Source organism: Pezoporus occidentalis, unplaced genomic scaffold (genome assembly GCF_034315485.1).
Source record: "Pezoporus occidentalis ecotype Australia unplaced genomic scaffold, CSIRO_AGI_Poc_V1 ctg7, whole genome shotgun sequence".
NCBI classification, from domain to species: Eukaryota; Metazoa; Chordata; class Aves; order Psittaciformes; family Psittacidae; genus Pezoporus; species Pezoporus occidentalis.
In genome coordinates, this window is record NW_026916052.1 from 2,647,766 (window position 1) to 2,671,350 (window position 23,585).

At 48.4% G+C, this 23,585-nt stretch overlaps 2 protein-coding genes across 9 annotated transcripts in view; one reads left to right on the forward strand and one right to left on the reverse strand.

Annotated features, from left to right (window-relative positions):
- FAM120B (family with sequence similarity 120 member B) overlaps positions 1-7,239 on the reverse strand; it is a 52,664-nt gene extending 45,425 nt beyond the window's left edge. The window contains exons 1-3 of one of the 8 annotated variants that reach the window (XM_062641913.1): positions 7,182-7,239; positions 3,184-4,233; positions 12-188 (exon numbers count right to left, since the gene is read on the reverse strand). In XM_062641913.1, coding sequence (XP_062497897.1) covers positions 12-188; positions 3,184-4,207 — 1,201 coding nt within the window. In that variant the 5' untranslated portion in view covers positions 4,208-4,233; positions 7,182-7,239. Of the gene's footprint in view, positions 1-11; positions 193-3,183; positions 5,521-6,813; positions 7,068-7,107; positions 7,128-7,181 lie in introns of those variants that run through there. The other 7 variants (XM_062641914.1, XM_062641915.1, XM_062641910.1 and 4 more) reach the window with 7 other exon arrangements.
- A 6,116-nt stretch (positions 7,240-13,355) lies between these two features.
- DLL1 (delta like canonical Notch ligand 1) lies at positions 13,356-22,368 on the forward strand. Its single transcript, XM_062641653.1, has 11 exons — positions 13,356-14,470; positions 14,687-14,998; positions 15,282-15,342; positions 15,615-15,872; positions 18,296-18,356; positions 18,829-18,959; positions 19,084-19,253; positions 19,393-19,609; positions 20,325-21,117; positions 21,235-21,349; positions 21,730-22,368. The coding sequence occupies exons 1-11, from the start codon at positions 14,411-14,413 to the stop codon at positions 21,733-21,735; spliced, it is 2,184 nt and encodes a 727-aa protein (XP_062497637.1). The 5' UTR covers positions 13,356-14,410; the 3' UTR covers positions 21,736-22,368.
- Positions 22,369-23,585: the final 1,217 nt, after the last annotated feature.

Here is a 23,585-nt window from a genome sequence, read left to right on the forward strand (position 1 = left end):
TTAATCTTTACCTTCTCTAGATTCCAACAAGATAGAATAAATATGCTGACGAGCAGGGCGGTAGATAAGTGCCTGTCCAGGAATTTCTGTATCAGATTCATCTTCCAAAGAGTTGCTGCATTCAATCTCTCCCTTACTCAGGATATTGAAGATCGTGTAATTTTCAGACTGGACATGCTGTTCTTTAGCTAACTGTTCAAAGAAAGAAGGAGGCATTATCTCCAAAATTAAAGAGGATAAAAAACTAACAAAATGTATTCACTATTCAAGGAAACAGTACTTTTTCTAGCAGTGTAAATGGAGCGAATGGCCAGGGTTGGAACAAGTGCTTTGTGAGGTAACACCAGTATAGTATACTTTCAGACATCTACCTTTCTGGGGACAGGAATCCCCAGGAGAACCATCATTGCCTTTCTTAGGCCCTCCCTGAATTCTTAAAACTTGGGGGAGTTAATGACATTTTTTTAAAGAGTAATTATTCTTAAAATGAATTCTGAATTCAGACACAGAGAAATGAGCTGCCCTCCTTTAGTCATCTGAAAATGTATGTTCCCTCTTTAAATAGCGACTGAAGGCACAACAAACTTTTATTTGTCACCCAAACTTATTGCAAGATGAAATACGTAAGACAACTCCATTTATTTCCTGAGCTGACTTTGCATAGTATACATTGTGGTGAAATTAGTATGCTTACCTTCACCACACTTTTACTTTGCAATAGCTTTTCCCCATGAAAAGAAATACAATCTACTCTAGTGAGGAACACCAGGCCTGCAGGCTGTTGCTGAAAAGCAGAATTGTAGCATCACCCAGGCTGCATATTAACCATGCACCGCATGCAGATACATCTGGCTACAGCAGCTGGCTACAGCCTCAGGGACCGCTGGTCTGAAGCGGCACTGGCGCAGAAGCAACAATGCTACTCTCAGCACAGAATTTCAACCAAGAACACTTGTAACTTGGACTGGCCAAGCGCAGAGCCAGACTTGCTATTTCACAACCTCAGACCAAAACCATGGGAGTGTTCAAACAGTTGAGCTGAGCCAATTTTTTCCATGGAGTACCACTAATAAATTCTCCAGGACCCGTGCTATATGGTGAGCAGGCACAGAAGTTTCTCTGCTCTCCATTCCCAGTATGTGTCACCTTATTTGAATTATTTGGGTTGTGCCATCCATACAGCTATGCCACTAGAAATTACCAGACCACTGGCCAGCTCAAAATTCACCATTTCTGCAGAAATCCAATATCCGCAAACCTGAGAACCCAGCAGGTCAAAGCTGCAGTCGATTAATGGGTCATTACTGATCAAAACTTATTCTATTGAAATGTCATACTTTCAGAAGAAATTCTCACATAAAATGAATTGTAGGCTTCCGTACATAATGCCAATCAACAAAACTTTTTTTTATAGTAATAAATTAATGGTTGCTGTGGAATAAATACTTCTTCATTCTTACTATATGTAAACAATATAATCCCTCAAATCTACTTTTGTATAAACCAAAAACCAAATAGTTAAGTATTTCTAAGCATCATTTGAAGGAAGCATTGAACCATTTCATATAAACCATGAGATGTTTTTATCATCATCTGAAAACACAAGTTTGTCAATAATTTACACATCCTTAGGTAGTGAAAAAATACAAGCTGATTTCAGAAGAACTGCTGTATTCAATCCTGTATCTTGAAAAATATTTCTGATTTACACCTACAGTCAGGCGGAAAGTTATATTCTTTTCAGGGAGAAGCAGGAGTGTGTCTTCAAAGTTGGAACTGAGCTGTGTATGTCATTTACATGCAGCTCAGATTATGTGCAAGGTAAGCAGAACTACATATGGTTTTCAAAATATGCAGCAAAGCACACCCATTACACATACAATATTTAACCACCTGTAACAAAACCAAACGACAAGTTAACATGCTTACAACTCTGCCTGCAATTTCCCTGGCCAAAGGATTGGCTTAACATAGGAATTATGCATTCTATGAGGCATTCTTCAGTGGAGTTTCTAAACATTATTATTTTATTACAGCAGTAGCTCAGCATGACACTAGAGAACTGTAGTCTTCAAATGAAAGATCAAGGCTAGAAATAATGACCACTTGTCATAAAGACCGCATGGCTCATTTTCTTAAGGAGTAAGGATATTACCACTATTGTTCTAGCCACAATCCAACCTAGATAATTACATTCTGGCCAAATTTTCCTTGCACTTCAATTGTAAACAGTATTTTTCAACACTTTATTAAGATGCAGGGCTGTTGCTTGGGTTTGGTTTTTTTTTTAATAACATCTTTATTTAACGATTTCAGTTGAAAGTGACATGTATTGTGCCTATGTGTGGCTAATAAAAACACCCAAATCTATCTGCAGCTTAGCTGAAATGAGCATTGCATAAGTTACAATGCAGTTTTAAAATATTTTTAGAAAAAAAATTGTAAATTTTAAGATTAGAGTAATATGAGAAAACAGAAAAACTAATTTTAAAGAAAATATTCAACATAACAGACAGAAAAACAAGGTGCTCTATTTGAAGTCTGTAGGGACCTAACAAAACAGGGAGCAACAGGTGACTAATATAGGATCTAAAATACACCAGAGCATCTCTGCCCATATGTGAAGCCATTAGTGAAACTTGATAGTGCATCTCTGTCCTTCTAGAATTAACAAGCCCCTCCAAGTGCTTTTGGCTCCTTCAGGGACAATAAATCTGAATGATCATTAACCTGATCCAAAAATCACAAAATACAGATTTATAGGAAGTCTCCTCATCTCCTCCACAAGAACAATTTCAACTTCTGCATTCTTAGCAGAGCTCCCTTTGGTATTTTGACTGCATGTACCAGGTACAGCCAAGCAGACCACTAAACAGCTGTAGCTGACTTGTGGATGCTCAAAGAATAACTGTATCATTACATTGTGCAATACATGGGAAGTACTCCCTATGCTCATCTATAGGCCTATACAGAAGCTGCTCCCCATTATTTGAACTGCTTGATGCTTCAAAAAGAGAGGAATCATCTGCTTTCATGGTGATGCATGTAACAGTCCTAACCATGGCTATACTTAACAGACAATAGATTTTGCTCAAGCAAATTTCAATCAATAGGTTCGGTGTACTCAATACTGACGTCCACTAAATAGTCATGGCATCAAGTGACCATGAAGCTTTAAAAAACAAGGTACCTGAAAGACTTCATCTTGACACATGGCTGTTTCTTGTTGAAGGGAAAACATTTGGCAACTTGTTACTTTGGGAGGAATCCATGGAGACTGCTGCCCAGGTAAAAGATAGCACTCCACTCCTCTGTAAAGCAATGTCTTGTCTGATCCCAGAGGCAGAATGTCTTCCAAGTGTTTCAGGCTGCTGTATGACTGTGGAACTTTTGAGATGTAATTTGCTACAGCAAAAAATATGTTTGTTCTTCTGTTGTAGCTGTTATTCTTATGGGGACTGCTGACCAAACATTTATGCCAAAAGCCTTCCAACAAGTTTTCTGGAACAACATCATTGCCAAGCAAGCAAGCAAAGAGAGGGAGGTGTGTCAAACTAAGACCCAATGCATGACAAAGATCTTCTCGAGAGTACATAACAGTGACCAGCCTGTCCAAACGGAGCTTCCCAATGGAAAAGTAGGGGCACGTATTATAGATGAGGTAGTCACTATCTTGCCCAAGAATTCCTATGCAGTTATGTTGCAAACCATATACAGCCACCTCAAAGTCTGCCTCCTGCAATGTACATACTGTTTCTTGACCAAGTGACTTCAGGGCAAAACGTGTAAAAGTAGGCAAAGCTGAAGGCATCACAAACATTTCTCGCCCTGGTTGTTTTCTGTGAGTCTTGATAAACTGAAATACTCTGGCTATCTCCTTGTTATTCTGCAACCTCCGTTTGATCCACTCATCTCTCTTTTTTGATTCTACCACTCCGTCAAAGAAAAACACCAACTTGATACCAGCTCCCATGAAAACTTTAATAAAATCCTCTAAAACAGCAAGGAACTCCCGCCACTGGCCACCACACACCCAGGATTCTGGTGTGTACCAGTATCTAACACAACTCATGGCATCTACTACGATAACAGGCGGAGAATCAGGATGATCGATGCAATGTTTTTGTGCCATTTCTCTCAGATCTACAGTCCTGCATGCATCAGGGCAAACTCTCTCCACAAATCCCTGCAAACCTTTAATGCCCATGGCTGATATCTGAAACTCACAGCAGTCTGAAAGAAGAAGAAAAACAATATTCTAAATGCAATACTGAGAAACATAACAGAATTATACAATAACAAACAAAAACATACAGCAAAACAAAACACAAGGCAAACAAACAAAAAATAACAACCAAACAGCACAGAAACAGAACTGTTACTTTTCTGCTTTTGCTGATAGTTTGCTTTGTTGCCCTGGCCTTTAAACAGTTTGAACCAGTTTTCTTCCAATCAACAAACTGGATGTAAGTGCCCATTCACTTTGCCTTCCAATTCTGTTTTTCTATCACTGAAGACTATAAATATCTAAAGGTTTTCTTACGTACAACTCAAATTCAGATTAATAGAAAAAAAATAGAAATTCAGAAATATAGAAACTGCTAGAAAACCAAGTACAGACATAATTAAAAGCTATATAACAACTTACCTGAGTGTACAACACAGGAATTAACGGCTTGATTTTCACACTAAATAGGATACAAATGTCTTTAACTGAAGTCAGTGGGAAAATACTAGTAGCTTTGGTAATCAGTCTTGTGCCTTGATTATGCAAATGGCTCAGTTACCATCTGTGTTTATAGACAGTAGTCCACTGATATGGCACTAGTTGCAATACCTCTGCTTCTGCAATGGTTTTAGTAGTATCAGTTCTGCTTCAAATCAGAAACTCAATCCATTGTACCATTCTGTCATTTGAAGACATAATTTTCAAGACCTGTTTAAAGAATTAGACGTTTACCTATATTTTGTGAATCTACAAATCTGGTTATTATTAATAATAAAATTAATAGGTTAATATATTAAATGGGATTTCTAACACACACAGCATTTTGAACCAATCTATTTTAAAAGACATGCATATAAACATTAGCTAGACATTAAACAATTACAAATGGAATAAGCTTATTTTCAGTTTGGGAAATATCAAAAGACTGACGAAGAGAGTCTCTGAATTCTGTGGTAAAACTTAATAGTGTACCAAATGAACCAATTTATGGGTTCTGTAGAGCAAGTTGTGGGATAAAATGAAAATGTTGATGACCTCCATTTTTATTTCTAGAAATCACAACACAAGTTTGGCACAACCTCCACCACAGATGTGCTCCTCCCTTTACCACAGCATCAGTCTCCTCTACCACAGCACTATTTTATTTTACAGGTCCTTCCAATGAAAAATAGAAGTAACAAGCTCCATCAAGCTTTGTTTTCTTCTTTATTCTCAGAAAATATTTTGGGCTTATTTTGATTTTATTCAAAAGTCAAATCCTTTTCTCAGCTAAACAGTGAAGGATTTCACTACGTTTTAATTAAACAGGTCAGATTTTTCCCGGTTTTCACACTATGAATTTCTGACATTTGAAGAACAGGTTGTCTCCAGAGTGTTACATTACAAGATACACACTTACGGTTTTCAGAAAGCGAAAAAAAAGGAAGCTGAATTCACAAAAACATTGTGAACAGATAGCTTTTAAAGGTATTCCTGAGCCTGCAGAGGTTAAACAACTAATAATCTCCAGATAGTTTTTGAATACCATCGTCTTTAATCACAGGATCATAGAGCAGTTTGAGTTGGAAGGGACCTTTTAAAGGTTATCTGGTTCAACCCCCAATGCAATGAGCAAGGACACCTTCAACCAGATCATGTTGCTCAGAGCCCTGTGCAGCCTCACCTCGAATGTTTCCAAGGCTGTGACATCTACCGGCAATGCAGGCAACCTGTTTCAGTGCTTCACCACCCTCATCATAAAAAAAATGCCTTCCTTATGCAGTGTAATACGAAATAAATACAAAATAAAGCTGAGAGTGTACAGCAGACCTCACTGTTACAAAATCAGAATTAAACAGGTACGAATGCACTTCATAGCTTCACATGGATACAACCTAGGACCCTGCTCTCTCTACAATGTTACTTTCAGTGTTACCTGGGTGTCCTTAAGGCTCCAGACACTTGCTTTTCCAGGAAAGCTGCACCTCTAACTCAAAACTGGTAGGCTATTGGTTCTTACTTTTCATGGAGACCTAGCAGTGGGTATGAAGGCCATCATCTTTCAGACATTAACACATGCTGTCAGATGAAATGATCAGACGCCATGTCTGAGCAAACTTTAGTTATGATTCTGCCCATAGCGGCAACATGACTCTAGCAATAAGTGTGGTAAACAACTACCAGCTGTAAGTTACTATACAGTTACCTACCATACTGTAATAAGTGGAAACAAACATTTTTCCACGTCCTCACACATGTATTTGAAGCAGTCCTCTTGCCTAACAATTTAAACAAGTTTATAGATACAGTTTATCAGGAAAAAAAAAACAATCCATTTTAGTTTAGTCAATAGCAAGTTCACATCCAAACAATAAGCAAGCACCTTGGCCACTACTTGCGTTTTAATATTACTATCAAACACATTGAAAGCATAAGAGTGGGGAAGGGGGGTGTATTTTCTCCATGAACTGAAATAACCAAAAACATTCCCTCTCATTCCCAGTTTTATACAGACACAAAACTTTGGAGAGATGACCCCTACCTCATGATACCCTTAGCTTTCACTTTGTCAGCAACCAACCATCACAACACAAAGTTTATTACACCCATGGGAACACACAGTACTGCGAAGGGCTGTTAGCAGCAACGTTCACAGTAACAGTTTCAGCCCTCACAACAGCCCACAGCACAAGGGACGAGGAGCAAAGCCCTCTCCTCTGACACACAGCCAGGCCCGCGGTCCCGCTGCCTTGAAGGGCCGGAGCCTGCGGTCCCGGGCAGCCTCACAGGCGTGGGCCGAGGCCTGCACCCCGCGAGGCCATGCAGCACCCGGGCCACGCTACGAGCGAGAACCAGGGCTCCAGTGACCCTCATCACCCACAGACAGCCCCAGCTCCCACCCGCTTCCCCCGGGCCCGCCCTGCGTGCCCATGAAGCAGCCGCCTGCCCCTCCGAACAGCACCCCGACACTGACCCGAGCCTGCGCACCGGCTTCCCGCGGGGTGGGGCTACGCATGCGCTTGGCGGCAGGGCTCTGAGGTGCTTGAGGCGGCAGGGCTGTAGGTGGTGTTACAGTTGTGCTGGTAGCCGTTCCGCGGCCTTTCCCAGTCCCAGCCACCCCCGTGCAGCGGGTCCCTCCACATGGCAGCGACGCGGGGCCACGGTGGCCGGGATGGTTTGAGCCCCGCCCGCGACCCGGTGTCCCTCGGCTTTGTATGGCCACAATAGGGCCGGAGGGACCGTTGTACCGAGCATGTCGGGACCGGGCGGGAGACACACGGGGGGAGATGAAAGAGTCGCGCACCGACACTGCGAGCCACCGAGTCGTCCAGCGGAGGTTTATGTGGCCCCGTGGCGCTGGCATCGGGTAGACAAAGCTGCCCCGGCAGCCGGGGCCTTGGCTTGGCTTTGCTCGGCCCCCGCCGGCGGAGGGGCGCCCCGTTTCCCCCGGGCACTGGCCTGGCTGCAGGCATGCGGGGAGCACGACCCGCTTCCACCCCGCCAGCAACAGGTGGGGAGACCTGAATAACTCCACATCTTCTCGGGGGGAAGAGGGACACAGGGGAGTCGGTGGGGGATTAGAAGTTATTGCCGGTGAAAAATTAAACAGAGCAGTACTCTGGGGAGTGCAGATTAATATATTTGGTGACTTGGCGTGCACAAAGCCTCACCATTGTGGCCGTGTCTGAATGCCTGTGAATAGGATGGAGCATATGTGGCCTGTCACCGCAGGTGCCCACATCTGTTCATCTCCGGGCAGATGCTCTCAGAAAAGGGGAGAGCATTTCCAAAAGCTTGGGCCCGCCCCATCCATACCCATCCTCTTTCTTATAATCACCTTCTGCAGAAGAGTTTCTACCCCCACCTTCTCCTTCCCCCCCCCCCCCCCCTTCCCCTCACACGGAGAGATGAGGAAAGAGATAAAAAAGACTCAAATTGGAAGTGGCTTGGAAAGCCCTGGAAACATACACTCAGACTGCACCCTCCACCCCCAGAGTTTATTAGCAGCAGGTTTTGCACAGCAACAAGATGTGCACACCATGCCAAGGGGGCTGCGGGCCACAGGGGAACAGAAAACCCCTTCACGCATGAAAAGCAGTACAGTACAGCAGAATGCTGGGCTGGTGTCGCAGAATGAGAGGGGCCTGTGCAGCTACTCTCTGGAGTGGTAGTTTAAAGCTACGATGATAGAGTTCTGGCTTAAAATGATGATTAATAAAACCAGGGAAAAGAGAAGAGGGGTTTCCCCTCTGGTGAACTGGTGAACTGGTGAACACAGTGAATATTGCTACCAAGGTTAGTAGCAGAAGGGAATCTTTCCAGCCATCCAGTGAAATCTCATTGCCGGAATGCAAAACATTTTTCTGAGAAGTGTCGTCATGTTTTATTTTTTATCCCATGTATATGACGGGAGCATGACTGTTCACCCTTCCTGCGCTGTGACACCATGGCCAAGACCAACCAGTCCCCTGTGCTGCACAGGGTTTTGCCAGGCTTGCCTAACGGGGTGATGGGTGCTGGGGCACAGGGCAGATCTCAGGACCACGGGAGGAATGCAAACGCGATCCGTGGGTTCTACTGTACAGAAGATCGCTGGTGTCCTTGGAGTTCAAGGGGGGCAAAGAGCTCCCCAAAACGCGAGGCCGCGCTTCTCCCTGGCGGGGCAAGGGTGCGGGTGTTGGGAACGTTTGAATCGCTGCATCCCAGAGCAGAGACTAGGAAGTGGGGTAGGCGGCGGGAGCGCCCGGCCGGGGGCACCCACGAGAGGCTTCAGCGCAGGGTGCTATTCCTGACCGAGGGGAGCAAGGCGGGAGAAGCCTCCTTCCCCCGAGCCCCTGATGTACCCTCGTCGCGGGGAGGCCCCACGGCTCTGCCTCCTCGAGCGGGCGGTGCTCCTCTGCTCCCGGAGCAACGGCAGTTTACGCAAACGAGTGACCAATTTTATCCCTCGTAGTTTCCCACGAAGAAAATCCCGTCGGAAGCAAGCCAGGGAGCAAACCCCAACAAGTAGCGCAGGGGAACCGGACGGGACGGGACGGGGGTTTTCGCGTTCTCCTCGTGTGCAATCAGTAAAACACATATAGGGGCCACTTCGGGATTTGCCCAGGGACAGGGTTGCAGAGCAGCTGGCTGCGGTAATCTCCTCGGGAGACAAAGGAATGCCCCGTCCCAGGATCACAGGTAAACACACAACCATTGTCATGAAAATGAGGGGCTAGGATAGGGCCTGAGCAGATGATTTGCGGTTTGAAAAAGGGGGCTGGGGGGGGGGGGGGAGGGAAGGCCCAGAGCTGCTTATCTATCATCTGGCCTCGCTGTGTGCCAGCTGAGCCACGCGACTGCTCTTTCTTATTCTAATCAGCACATGCCTTTGCAACTTTGGGCTAACCTACACGCTAAACTTCTTAATCCCCCTCCCTGCACACGGCAAGGCCGGCAGAGCTCGCTTGCGGCACCTCCGCGCTCCCCGCCCTCTCGACTCGGGTCGGGTTGGGGCGCTCGGCGGCGGGGCCCCGGCCAGAGCCCACACCCCGTGCACGCCGCCGAGCGCGGGGCCCGAGGGGGAGGCAGAGCCCAGGCCCGGCGGCGCCCCGCCTGCCCCGCCCTGCCCTCCACTCCCATCCCGTCCCGGGGGGACAGGTGAAGGGGGCGTGTAGGGAGGGCTGCGGCGGAGGGGCAGCCGCTCACACATACCTCCGTAGGGACTATAGACCTAATTAAAATATTATGCACACTCGACTACACATAGCTCCACACGTACACGTCCCTGCGCCGGCGCACCGTTCGCCATATGCCCGGAGCCCTCCGTCCCGGGAAAAATCAGGGTTGCGCGCCAGCGATGGCAGAGCGTCGCCCTAATTAACACACATACACGCACATCCTTTTGAAGTGACTTTTCCCATCATCTGGCTCGCTTAGAAATAAGGGCTTCGGCTGGCCGGGCGCTCTCGGCCGCGGTGCTGCGCGGCGCACCGTAAATCCCCCGCGCCCGGGGCAGAGCAGGGGAGTGGTTGCACGGAGGGTATCGATTAGGGCAGGAGGGAGAGCACAATACCCCACCCGCCCCAGCGAGTCGCTGCCACCCGTGGCCGGGCCCACCGTACCCCGGCCGTGCGGGGTCACAGCATTCTGCCCCCGGGGGTCCCGCCGCCGGTTGTCCCCGGTGGGGCTAGCGCGGCCGACCCTCGGGCGTCGGTGTGGGAGAGATGGCCCATCACCGTGCGTGGGGGTTGGTGTCAGTGCGCGGTTACCAGCGCCAGGGAGGCGCGGGGGGCGGCGGGCGAGCGCGGTGCGGAGACACGCGGTTGGGAGCGAAAAAGCGCCATTTGGTTGGGAGCAGATGGCTGGCTGGGGGGCTGATCGCGTCTAAAGGCGTGTCATCCCCCTTCAGCGAGAATCCCTAAGGGCTCCCCTTGTCTTCGAAATCAATGAAAATTAAAGTGCAGAGAATGGATGAATAGTTGGACCTCGAGTCCCTCCTTTGTTCGCCTCAGCTACTGGTGGGCAGGAGTTAAACTACAACAGCCTCCTATAGAAACACTTAAGTTAAACAGTCTCCCCGTTAGCCCAGCATCTGAAAGAGAGAGGGAGAGGGGGGAAAAAAGCAGAAAAAGGAGCTTTCTGCTTGATTTCCCCAATACAGAATCGCGTGGCATAAATTAAGCGGGAGAAGAATGAGCGCCGTGGGCAGGATCCTGCCGGCTCTCACGGCGCCTTTCAGTCACGCTCAGCAGCGGTAATCGAGAAATCTGTGCCACGTCAATTTAACAAATACCCGGTACCGAAGGGGGGTTGTTAAGGATTTGGGGGCAAGTTTTTTCGGGTCTTTTCTTTTTTTTTTCCCTATCCCTGGGTTAAAGCCCTCGCGCGTGTAACTTTTTATTTCCATTTTTTTAAGCAAGAAGATGCTAATGGACCCCATCTCGCAGATTAAAAGATTCGCCGTGATATATCATTTCTCTCCTCCACCGAGGGGCTACCCCCAAATATCAAGGCCCCCTCCCCTCCACTCGCTTTGTATCTCCTATACGAAGTGATCCCCCCCCCCGCTTTCCCGGGGATAACGCCGCAGCCAAATTTGAGAAGCAGCAGCAAGCCACTTGTAAAGATGCTGACGCTAGGTGGCAAAAGTAATGTACAGTTCAATCCGGCGTTGCTCCCGGGTGTCGTGCTTGTGTGTCCCGGTCCCCGCCGCAGCCGAGGATGGGCACCGGGAGGGGGGGGGCGGGGGGCGGGAGGTGGGGTGGTGGATGCGCGGTGCGGCCGGTCCGCCTTAGACCCGCCACCTTCCCCTCTCCCTCGCATGGTGCCTGCGGGATCGCTGCTCCCCTCTTTGCCTAGATATACCTCAGGGGTGGTGGGAAACCCCAAACGCAACCCCCAAACATTCCTGTACATTTAAGATTTCCCTTAAGCGTCGAGGGGCGGGGAGAAGGGAGAAGAGTACCTGTAAGCAAGCCCCTGGTTCGACCAAAATTAGATGTAGAGGATCACACATTGAGTTGCAGAAGTCTGTATATTTGTTAAAGTACCGAGGGTACCTGTTCGGGTTTGGGGTATATGCCACCAACACGCAGTAAATGAACGTTGGCAGCTACAGTCCTGAACAGTCAAGAAGAGCTGGGCTGAATGAACTCATTAGTGATTTTCTTTTAATTGGTATTACCCAATGCGTTTACTTTAAGAAGTCTTTAAGATATTTTTTTTTTCCTAGCGCATTGTAAGATAATTTGTGATCAAGACATCTGCTTCAATGAAAGTCACATTTTGCCATGCAAATGCACGTTTCAACCCAATGAAGTCGCCATAATAAGGCTTTTAGCACGGCATACCTACAGTGAGGTTATTGTGGCCAAATCCTCTCCTTTCGCACACAAGCTTAATCTGCGCTGAAATGATCTGTTACAATTAAAATGACATTTACAGAGACAGTTACACCTTGCATCCTAATGAATCCGCCTGCGCCTACCGAAGGTGTTTAAACAGGGGGTCCGAGCAAAATGGAAAACCCCGCTTGGAGGGACGTGCCAGAGTCGCCCTCCGACTTTTATCCCCCGCTTCCATCCAGCATTAAAATACTACTCAAATAGTCATCATCTGTATCCCTTTTTCACCGCATCAGTGTACTCCTTTCCACGTTTTGAAGATCAAAACAAAAGTTCTAGCGTGTGATATATAAAAAAATAATAATAAGTTTCCGGTTTGTGCAAAGTTGTGGGGTTGGTGGGGGTATTTTTTTTTATTTTTTTTTTCTACGGAGAGGGGAAGTGCTGGAAGGGATTTCTTTAAAAAATGTGCGGACATTGTTGTAGAGGCAGTAGCGTGCGCCGAGGGGAGCTCTTTCTCTCCCTCGCATTGTGCAGGGAGCAGGTGCTGTCTACATTACCATACAGCTGAGAGCACAAAGAGCTAACTGATTCAGCCCTCACACAATAACAAACGGCCTTAATGACAGCCACGCGAACGACACACACCAAACTCACTTTTTACTAAGCTGAAGGAGGAAAAAAGAGAGAGAGAGGGAGAGGTTGGTGGGGATGATGATGATAATAATCATAGAGGGGTGCGAGACCCGGGCGGAGCGGTGACTCTCTCCGGCAGTGGTGGTGTCGGGGACGGGACCCGCGGAGCCCCGCAGCCTGGTCCCCTCCGTGGGTCCCCCCCACCCGCCAACCAGCCCGCACCCTCCCGCGCCGCCGCGATTCTCGGGACCCCTCTTCCCTCCGCCGGCGGGACTGGCGGTGTGAGCGGAGCCAAGGGAAGACCGAGCCCCTGCTCGGTTCTCCCAAATTCATCACCACCACTCCCCTCCGATTATCCCGGTTATGCCAAGGGAAACACGGCGTGCATTTCGAGGGATCAGATCCCCCTTGCTGCGGCTCGCTGGCTCCCACCTCCCTCTTCCCGTTAAAGCCGAAGATGCCCCTTGGAAGTGGTCACAGTCAGCGAGTTACTTTTGGGGGGCACGGCGGTAGCTTTGCACGTTTGGAGAGGTAATTCCAGCCGCCGTCCCCGGGGCCGTTTCCACGGCGGAGCGCGTTGCGCTGCCGCTGCCCGGTGCGGCGCGGTGTTACCTCTCCCCGGAGCAGAAGGGGGATTCTTGCGGTTACCAAATTTGCAGGAATGTAAATGAGCACGGTTTGTGAGCGAGGAGGGGAGGGGGAGGAGGGTTGCACATTTTACAGCTCACTGACCATTTGGCGATCCATTGAGAGGAGGGTTTGGAAAAGTGGCTCCTTTGTGACAGCGCTAGCCAGATTGGGGGGCTGCTCATTTGCATCTCATTAGGCATGCAGGCGGCCGGCGGGATATAAGGGAGGCAGGCACCCAAGGAGAGGCAGATCCTTAGCGCTTCCCCCTCGGAGAGAGCCGCCGAACCGCGGCGCGGAGCGGAGCAGCGCGGAGCAGCCCCCAACCCTCCCCCCCCCCCCCCTCCCCCAGTCCCCCGTAGGAGCACACCCGGACACGCTCAGCGCGCCGCTGTTGAGACACGAGCTTGTTTTTGTTGGCTGGGATTCCTCTAAAAACAAAAGTGAGCCCACAACAAGGAGAGAGCTCCGCTGCTTCTGAAAAAATAATAAAATAAAAAGGAAAAAAAGAAAAACACAAAAAGGGATCAAGGCTCCGACGTGACCTGCTGCCGTTTGACACCCACCAGCCCCGACGGGCGCAGGGCGAGCGCAGCCGCGCAGAGCCGCTCCCGCACCGCACCGCACCGGGAATTACCGCCGCTGCCGCCGCTGCCGCAGGGATTTCCAGATCGCCGATTTTTGATCTTCATTGGGAAGCCTTTTCTTTGCCTCTCTTGGGAATTAAGTTGCCTTTTTAACAAATTTTTTATTTTTATTTTTTTTTCTTCCTGGAGAAAAGGAGGAGCATCGTGGATTGGGAAAGAAAAAGAATTTAGCAGATTAATCGTAACAATTTTTTTTCTTTTTTTTCTTCCTTTTTTTTAATCTTTTGCTATCCCAAAGAGCTGTCAGCCGCCGACAGGCTACACCTAGAGCTATCGACAGAGGGAGGACAAAAAGTCAGAGGCTCTCCTGAAAGGAGGAGACCGTGACACTAACTCTTCCAGCTCTGCTGGGGCGAGCGGCTCTGGCCGCTGTGTTTTACTCTTCCCCCGAGAGACACTGTCCCCTTTCCCCTCTGAGGAGAAGACAAGGGGGAGGAAAGCGAGGGCACCAGAGCTGCCCCTCCAAAATGGGAGGTCGGTTCCTGCTGACACTCGCCCTCCTCTCTGTGCTGCTGAGCCGCTGCCAGGTAGGTGCCCGCGGGGAAAGGGGAGGCAGGAATACCTTCAGTGCTCCCTGATCCGGAGGGAGCTGGTCCTGAGGCGGTGCAGGGCACTACCACTGCCTGTTGCAGCCGGCTCCCGAGGAGGCGGGGAGGAGGGGGTGTCTGTCCCGCCGGTGCCCAGGCTCGGGCCGGGGGAGCGGGATGCTCGGAGGGCTGACGGCCGCTGTCCCCGCCCCGCAGGTCGGCTGCTCCGGGGTCTTCGAGCTGAAGCTGCAGGAGTTTGTCAATAAGAAGGGGCTGCTCAGCAACCGCAACTGCTGCCGCGGCGGCGGCCCCGGCGGCGGCGGGCTGCAGCAGTGCGACTGCAAGACCTTCTTCCGCGTCTGCCTCAAGCACTACCAGGCCAGCGTCTCCCCCGAGCCGCCCTGCACCTACGGCAGCGCCATCACCCCCGTCCTCGGTGCCAACTCTTTCAGCGTTCCCGACGGCGCGGGGGGCGCGGACCCGGCCTTCAGTAACCCTATCCGCTTCCCCTTCGGCTTCACCTGGCCCGTAAGTGGGGGGTGGCAAGGGAGGGGACGGTCCACAACCCATCCCCTCCCACCCCGTCCCATCCCATCCCATCCCATCCCATCCCATCCCATCCCATCCCATCCCATCCCATCCCATCCCATCCCATCCACCTGGGCCACCCTAGCTGGGTAAGACCCTTTCCAAGGGACCACTGATCCCCCCAGGGGTGGGAACTGATAGTTCCTGGGTGCTTGGGATGCTGCCTTCTGGCCTTACCTGCTCTCATGCTCTCCTGGTGGGTTATCTCTGCTCCTTTCCCCAGGGCACCTTCTCACTCATCATTGAAGCTCTGCATACGGACTCTCCTGATGACCTCACCACAGGTAACCATCTTGAAACAGACTCTTGCCCAGAATAATCCCAGCCTTGCAGTCCTACTTTCCCCTTCTTTCTGCAGTATAAAGCGTATTCCCCTCATCCCATCCCTGCTCCACTTCAGAAGGCCGTGGGAAAAGAGGCCAACCTGTTGGCACACAGCCCTATCATCCTGCCTCTGCTGTTCCCCTCCAACCAAGGACCCCCAGTTGAGCATCTTCCTGTGCCCCTGCCTGCTTCGGGTTCCCTAATCACACCTCTCCTCTCCACTTCCACACAGAAAACCCCGAGCGCCTCATCAGCCGCCTGGCCACCCAGAGGCACTTGGCAGTAGGGGAAGAGTGGTCCCAGGACCTGCACAGCAGTGGCCGCACAGACCTCAAGTACTCCTATCGCTTTGTGTGCGATGAGCACTACTATGGAGAAGGCTGCTCTGTCTTCTGCCGCCCCCGAGATGATGCCTTTGGTCACTTCACTTGTGGAGAGCGCGGCGAGAAAGTCTGCAACCCGGGCTGGAAAGGCCAGTACTGCACTGAGCGTGAGTGTCTACCTTCTTGTCTCCCTGGGTGCTGGTTACAGCAGTGTTCTCTGAGTTCTTGTGGGGTATTTCTCTGACATCAGGCCCCATGGAAGAGGGGAACCAAGCTACAGTGAGTGAAGGTCTGATGCTGTGTACACGCTTTGCTGGTGCAGGGGACAGGAGGCCTTCAGCATTGCCAAAGGAAGTTAACCTAGGCAGCCCCTTCTCAAGCTAATAAAATGTCAGTGCCAGCATTACACTCCTGCTCATTGCTGTAGACAGCAAATCTGATAGCAAAATGTTCAGCAGTTGCTCAAGGATTTATTAAAATATATCAGGCTTACTTTTTATATGTAGCCACCCCTTCAACCATGGTACACCAATATTATTATCTACAGGGTACATGGCTTCAGGAGAGGGAGGTAGGCTGTGGAAACATCCATGCAGCAGGCTTACTGGTAGGCTTATTATGGTCTGATGTCTTGTCACCTTGTGCTGAGAAAAGTATTGGGAGGGCAAGATAATCTCTGTGGCCTCTAGACCGTACATTTCTCATTTGGGGTACTCATAAACTGTCACTAACAGACATTGTTGCACCTGGAGCCACGAGAACATTCAGCTACTTCCCCATCTCTCTTCTGTGCGATTGCCATGATCATTACTACTAATAAAGTAGTGAGGGATATGAGTTTCAAAGTATGCCTGAGCTTGAAGTTGTTGAGGAATGTGATGTGTTGATACAGCAGGAAAAGCTGGGACAGTGAACAGATCACAGCAAGGATAGTCAGGGTTGTCAGATACCCTTTGTAGATACCCAGCGGTGTACACCCAAACACGCACACAGCTCCTGCTGCAGTGTGTGATGGCATTCTCTATTTGTGTGTGTACATGGATCTGAAGTACGCTGATGGATGACGTACTGGGTGAGTGCTCCTCTCAGTCACCAAAGAGCCAGGCAGGCAGGGAGGAAACTGTTACAGGCTGTAAAGCAGCCTCTCAGTTTTCTCCATGTTGTGTTTTTGTTTTTCTTAAAGCCCACCTACACTGTGGTCTCAGCTGAGCTGCTACCAACCGAGCCAAAACTGACTATTCACACTGTTAGTGACTGCTAGGATGCTTTTAGCAGTTCAAGGTACAGAGCTGCACAATAAACAGCAGGCAGAGAGGCTCACATTTCCTTTGATAGTGTTTTAAATAGGAACTATAACCTTTTCCATGATCAAAAGTGCCTAGCCCAGCTGTGTCAAGGGGTGGGGAAAAAGGAAGCATTTTGATAATGAGCTCTTTCGGGGCTGTCAGCACTTTTGGATGCCTGTACATCGCTGCTCTTCCCATGGAAAAGTAGAAGGCTGTCTGTCCTTCTTGATTCGTTACGTAGGCTCTTCACTCTGTTTTTCCTCTCAGAAAAAAAAAACAAAACAGCTTATAGGAGCAATACTAGGCAGGGGAGATGTGTTTATGTGTGCATGCAAAAAGAATGTTTTGCCGTTAGTGAGCGGAGCCGCCAGTCGCAGTTTGCTTCCCATTGCCTTGCCCCCAGCTCCATTCTTTCTAACTTGGAGGCGATCTGATTATCAGCACTGATTCTTTCTTTCTTTTTCTCCTCCCCCTCTTTCCCTCGCATGCCATTGTCTCCGGCTGGCTTTGTTGAATTAAAACTTTGCAGTGCCTGCTTAATGAGTTCCATAACCAGGCGAAGTAATGAGCAGAAGTCCCTTTTTTCCCTTCCCTCATCCTCCCTCCCGCTGGCTCGCTTACCTCTTTTAACAGGGCTGCACCCAGCCGCCCGCCCCTTTTCGGAGAGGGGTGGAGGAGGGGGGGAAGGAGGGAGGAAGAACTTTAGACTTATTTATTTGAATACGAAACAACAAAAAAAGTTTTTTTGCAGCGAAATCACGCGCGTGCCATAGATTAGCTGTGGGCAGGGATAGGCTGCCCGGCCGCCGGCCGCTGGCCCCATTGGCTCTGGGACCGGGGTATTGTTGCAGTGGGGCAGCTGCTGGGAGAGAATAGACAATAGAGCAGCTGTCTTGCACTGGCACCCTGCACACCAGCTGTCCACTCTTATCTGCACACACACTTTTGGGGGATATTAAGAGGTGGAGCTGTGTGCATAGAATTGGAAAAAAGGACTTCTGACCCTCACTGGGAAGTGAAGGGGGGTAGGGGGCTGTGGGGAAGGGAGCAATTGTGAGCCCTCTTTTGTCTGTGTGCAACTGTATTAAGAAGAATGCTCATCCCTGGCGATAAGTAAAGTACCCAGTTACAGGGCGAGATCAATACTCCTGCAGACTCCAGAGATTAACTCAGCTGTGCTTAACTGCCCCGACCTAGTAAAAGGGGCTCGCTCCCCACCTGCAAGGTGCTCTCAGGATTGGACTTGGAAAAGGGCGGTATTTGGCCCCAGTGCTGATGTCTTTCCCTGCTTGCTTTGTTTACAGCGATTTGTTTGCCTGGATGCGATGAGCAGCATGGCTTCTGCGACAAACCTGGGGAATGCAAGTAAGTTTTCCACTCTCCTCCTGCTCCCTTCTTTGTCTGTAACGTTGATGCTATGGTGTTAAATAAGCTATTGGTCATTTGGAGGGTTGGTTTAAATGCCTTTCTTCATATTAGATGGTAATTTGAGAAATCCAGGTGATGCCAGATCAAAGTATTAATCTACAAGTCAAACAACAGTGCTTAACCTGATGAGTTTACAGTGCTGTGTGTAAGGTTTAGCTGTTTGTTGTTAGAGTAAACAAATGAACTACCTGGAACCATGGTTCTATCTAAGGAAATGGAAGAAATAGCTGGGGCTGATGAAAGCTGATGCTATGGTTGGACTTGGTGACTTTCTCACATGAAGGATCACTGAGGGCTTTTAAGAAACTTGATTCCTGGCATCAGTGTGTTTGCAGAGTTTCCGATAGGGTTTCCAACTGTGAGAAGTCTAAATCTGACGAGACTTTGTTGTTGGTCTTTTTTTTTCCAGATGCAGAGTGGGTTGGCAGGGCCGGTACTGTGATGAGTGCATCCGATACCCAGGGTGCCTTCATGGTACTTGTCAGCAGCCGTGGCAGTGCAACTGCCAGGAAGGCTGGGGTGGCCTTTTCTGCAACCAAGGTGAGTTCTCAGCCCTTGCCTGAGTGTCTATTTTAACACACAGAGAGCAAGTGGCTCTTTTGAGCTCCCTCACCCTGTGCTAGCCTTATAGACTAGCAAGTGTCTTGACTGTCCTCTTTTACAGACCTGAACTACTGCACCCACCACAAGCCCTGCAAGAACGGTGCCACATGCACCAACACTGGACAGGGGAGCTACACATGTTCTTGCCGACCGGGGTACACAGGCTCCAACTGTGAGATTGAAATCAACGAGTGTGATGCCAACCCTTGCAAGAATGGTGGAAGCTGCACTGTAAGTTTGAGTTGCTTGTGACATCTGAACCCCCAAGGGAGGAGTTAACATCAGTTTTACTGATTTTTCAGAATCCCTTTGTGAATTTCAGAGCAGCTTCAGGTAAATGTTTTGACCATTTCTCATTTCTTTCCCCCAGGATCTTGAGAACAGCTACTCCTGCACATGCCCCCCAGGATTCTATGGTAAAAACTGTGAGCTGAGCGCGATGACTTGTGCTGATGGACCGTGCTTCAATGGTGGGCGATGCACCGACAACCCTGATGGGGGATACAGCTGCCGCTGCCCACTGGGTTATTCTGGGTTCAACTGTGAGAAGAAAATCGATTACTGCAGCTCCAGCCCTTGTGCTAATGGTAAGGTCAAATATTCTACAGTGACCTTCTAAAAGGAGACCATCCAGCTGCTTTGGCTTCTGGTCTGGAGTTGATAACCAGGCCCACTGATCAATCGTGGCCCATGATACGTTGATGGTGTACTTGATGGAGGATCTGTACTTTAAAAGTAATGGTGTTGTTTGGGCCACTGGTGAAGATCCCATTTTTTCAAAATGTGGCTCTGGGCAGGTAAATTGGGCTGAAGCTTCTTGCACAAAACCCTGAAGGATTATACTTGCAGATGTTTTGCAAAGACTCTGAGGTCTGTGGATGCAAAATGCCATGCAAGCGTTAAATATTATTACTTGTAATCTATTGACAGTAATCTTCCTGTTCTCATTAAACTAGTGAAGACTTTCTTTACAGCAGTCTTCCTTATTCGTTGCCACTCAAACTCTAATGTGAGATTGTGATATTAACCTGATCTGGACTAGCTTTGTTGTCCGAGATAAGTGAAATGTTAAAAAGGGAATAGGATGGAGAATGAAACATAGATCTGATTAACAAATATCTTCCTTAAAAAAAACACCCTGTACTTTTTATGGTGGATCAGATTTGGCCATGGTTGAGCTAACCTCTTAAAACCAAAGCTTTTCTCAGCTGCTGGTTGTGACAGTCCCCGAAAAGCAGCAGGTGGGAGGCTGTTGGGTCTTTCTGTCCACTGCTCAGCACTTGTCCCCTTGATGTCTTGTAGGAGCCCAGTGTGTTGATCTGGGGAACTCCTACATATGCCAGTGCCAGGCTGGCTTCACTGGGCGACACTGTGATGACAACGTGGACGACTGTGCCTCCTTCCCCTGCGTGAATGGAGGGACCTGTCAGGATGGCATCAATGACTATTCCTGCACCTGCCCCCCGGGATACAATGGGAAGAACTGCAGCACCCCAGTGAGCAGATGCGAACACAGCCCCTGCCACAACGGGGCCACCTGCCATGAAAGAAACAACCGCTACGTCTGTGAGTGCGCCCGGGGGTACGGTGGGCTCAACTGCCAGTTCCTGCTCCCCGAGCCGCCGCAGGGACCGGTCATTGTGGACTTCACTGAGAAGTACACGGAAGGCCAGAATGCCCAGTTCCCCTGGATCGCTGTCTGCGCTGGGATTATCCTGGTCCTCATGCTGCTGCTGGGGTGTGCTGCTATGGTCGTCTGCGTCAGGCTCAGAGTGCAGAAGAGGCACCACCAGCCTGATGCCTGCAGGAGTGAGACTGAGACCATGAACAACCTAGCCAACTGCCAGCGCGAGAAGGACATATCCATAAGTGTCATTGGTGCCACTCAGATAAAGAACACGAATAAGAAAGTAGACTTTCACAGTGATAACTCTGATAAAAATGGCTACAAAGTCAGATACCCATCAGTGGATTACAATTTGGTGCATGAACTCAAGAATGAGGACTCTGTTAAAGAGGAGCACAGCAAATGTGAAGCCAAGTGTGAAACATATGATTCAGAGGCAGAGGAGAAAAGTGCAGTACAACTAAAGAGGTATGTCTCACATCTGAGCAGGTGGGGTGGCTTGACTCAGAAAGATGTGTGTGTGTCTCAGAGGTAGCGTTAAGCAGCAGCCATCTGACCTGTGTTGTCTCTTTTTGTCTTCAATAGTGATACTTCTGAAAGGAAAAGACCAGATTCAGTATATTCCACTTCAAAGGACACGAAGTACCAGTCGGTGTATGTCATATCAGAAGAGAAAGATGAGTGCATCATAGCAACTGAGGTTAGTATACTGCCTTGCCCTTGAGCAGCAGAGGAGTCTTGATGTGCAGACCTCATCTAACACGTCAGGGCAGCTAAACCCTTTTCCATCGTACCATAGTGATTCATACCTGTTGAAATCTAGCCAGCTCAAGTTTGTCGTGCTGTGGATGTTATAAAGACAAGCTCAGTGGCTTGCTGCTGTGGATGTTACATGTACAATGACTTTGCAGACAAGGGTACAGTGACAGTGTGGTTGCGGTCTTCTGACCAACCCTTTAGTGTGTTTCATGCCTGGTCCATTCTTGCCCTGTGTAAAGACAGAGTGCTCTGCAGCCTTACAGCCCTCTTCTTACTTTCTGTTACCATCTCATGACCTCTGCTCATGTTCTGTCCCACCAGGTGTAAACCAGAGGCGATATGGCAAGGTGGTTTTTCAGAACAATTTCAGAGGAGATGTGCCCCGATGAATGCTGCTGAAAGAGGAATGGGATATAGATTCCTTCACTGACTGCTGCTGAGAAACTAAATTCAGGCTTGAGCTGGTTCTCTACTGAAGTTAGCAAAGTGACTGCAAAATAAAGAAACAAGATGGACACCAGGCAAGGGTCTGTGTTCAAAGATTACTGTTGCACTGCCTTTTATGAATTTTATCATTGCACTATGGTCAGTTGCTTTTCTATATATATTTAAATGAATGGACTTAATTACTACATAAGAAGCATGCACTGCCTGAAGTGTATATTTTGGATTCTTATGAGCCAGTCTTTTCTTGAATTAGAGACACAAACACTGCCTTTATTGTCTTTTTTGATACTAAAATGTGTTTTTACTAGGTGAGAAAAAGTGTGTTATTTTTTTGAATCTGTAAAAATATTTTCATGATAATTGTAAAGTTTGAGTATTTTGTGATGTTCATTTTTTTATAATTTAAATTTTTTGGTAAATATGTACAAAGGCACTTCGGGTCTATGTGACTATATTTTTTTGTATATAAATGTATTTATGGAATATTGTGCAAATGTTATTTGAGTTTTTTTTACCGTTTTGTTAATGAAGATTCATTTTTAAAATATTTTTCCAAAATAAATATTATTAATGATAACCAGAGTGCTCTGTATGTTCTGTAACCAATGGTGCACTGATTGAACCTTGCAAACAGGCATCTGACAGACTTCCATGGATTTGCAGGTGGATGGGATAGTACCAAGACCTATCATAAAGAGTGGGGAACAACTTGCTCTGTGTAGACCCTGCTCTTCCCCCTCATAACCTTCTAAACTGTTGACCCCAAGGTTGTGCTCCCTGTTACCCCAAAGGCAAATGCCTGTTAGAACCCACAGTAATGTTTGCTCATTCGTGTTCAGCAGTGTATGTATAAATATAAGGCTTCACTTCCAGAGGAAGAGCCATAGGAGTGTGCTCCATCACAGTCCAGATGTAGGGCTCATCATGACTCAGCTCTTCATTCCTTCCAACCCCAAACACTTGCCTGGAGTCCAGGCAAGTTTGGGACACACAGGGCATGCCAGCGAGTGTCCCTGGTTCAGGTCCTTAGTGTATGCCCATGGGATATGAGCTCCCCCAGTCACGCCTGCTTGGGGGGCGGCTCTTCCTTCTCCAGGAAAGACTGACACTTAATTGAATGGTGGCCACAACTCTCCTGGCTATGATACCTGTCTGAAGGATTAGTTTCATCTTTGGTTTTCACTCTGCCCCTTGTGCCTGCTGCTTTCATATAAGGGCAGGGTGATCCCATCCTGTGGCTTGGCTCCAATGCTAAGGCAATTTCCCCAATTTAGTTTGCCCTAAGTCCTTCAGGCTGCACTGCACATTAATTGCTCTTCAGAAACAAGCAAAGTGTTCTTCCACTTCAGGAAAAAAAAGGAAAACCTAGGAAATAATTTCCTTTTTGCCCCATTAAATCTGAACCCAAAACATTGTGGTCCACCTCCTGCAGCTTCAGGGAGCAGACGAAAATCCTCTGTTCCCATTTACTTCAGGAGAGGGGGATGCTATCCAAAATACAGAGTGAGAAAGCAGATATAATCAAGCTATTATCTCAGCTGGTGATCTACAACTGTAAAGTATATATGTACTCCCCTTGTTCCAGCATATATAAGTGCATGAACCACTAAAGTTGGACTTTGGTGTGAGGTCAGTGGAAAACTGACTGCAGGAGCTTGTCTGCCTATAAAGCTTTCTCGCTAAGCCAAACCTTAGACAAGATCTACTAACTCACTTCTCATGAAGTGACC

What these genes read in the sequence shown, in the direction of transcription:
- DLL1 (XM_062641653.1), top strand. Translation starts at nt 14,411, where the DNA reads ATGGGAGGTCGGTTCCTGCTGACACTCGCCCTCCTCTCTGTGCTGCTG. An exon ending in CCTTCGGCTTCACCTGGCCC is followed by an intron (nt 14,999 to 15,281) that starts GTAAGTGGGGGG and finishes TCCTTTCCCCAG; the next exon opens with GGCACCTTCTCACTCATCAT. An exon ending in AGTGCAGTACAACTAAAGAG is followed by an intron (nt 21,118 to 21,234) that starts GTATGTCTCACA and finishes TGTCTTCAATAG; the next exon opens with TGATACTTCTGAAAGGAAAA.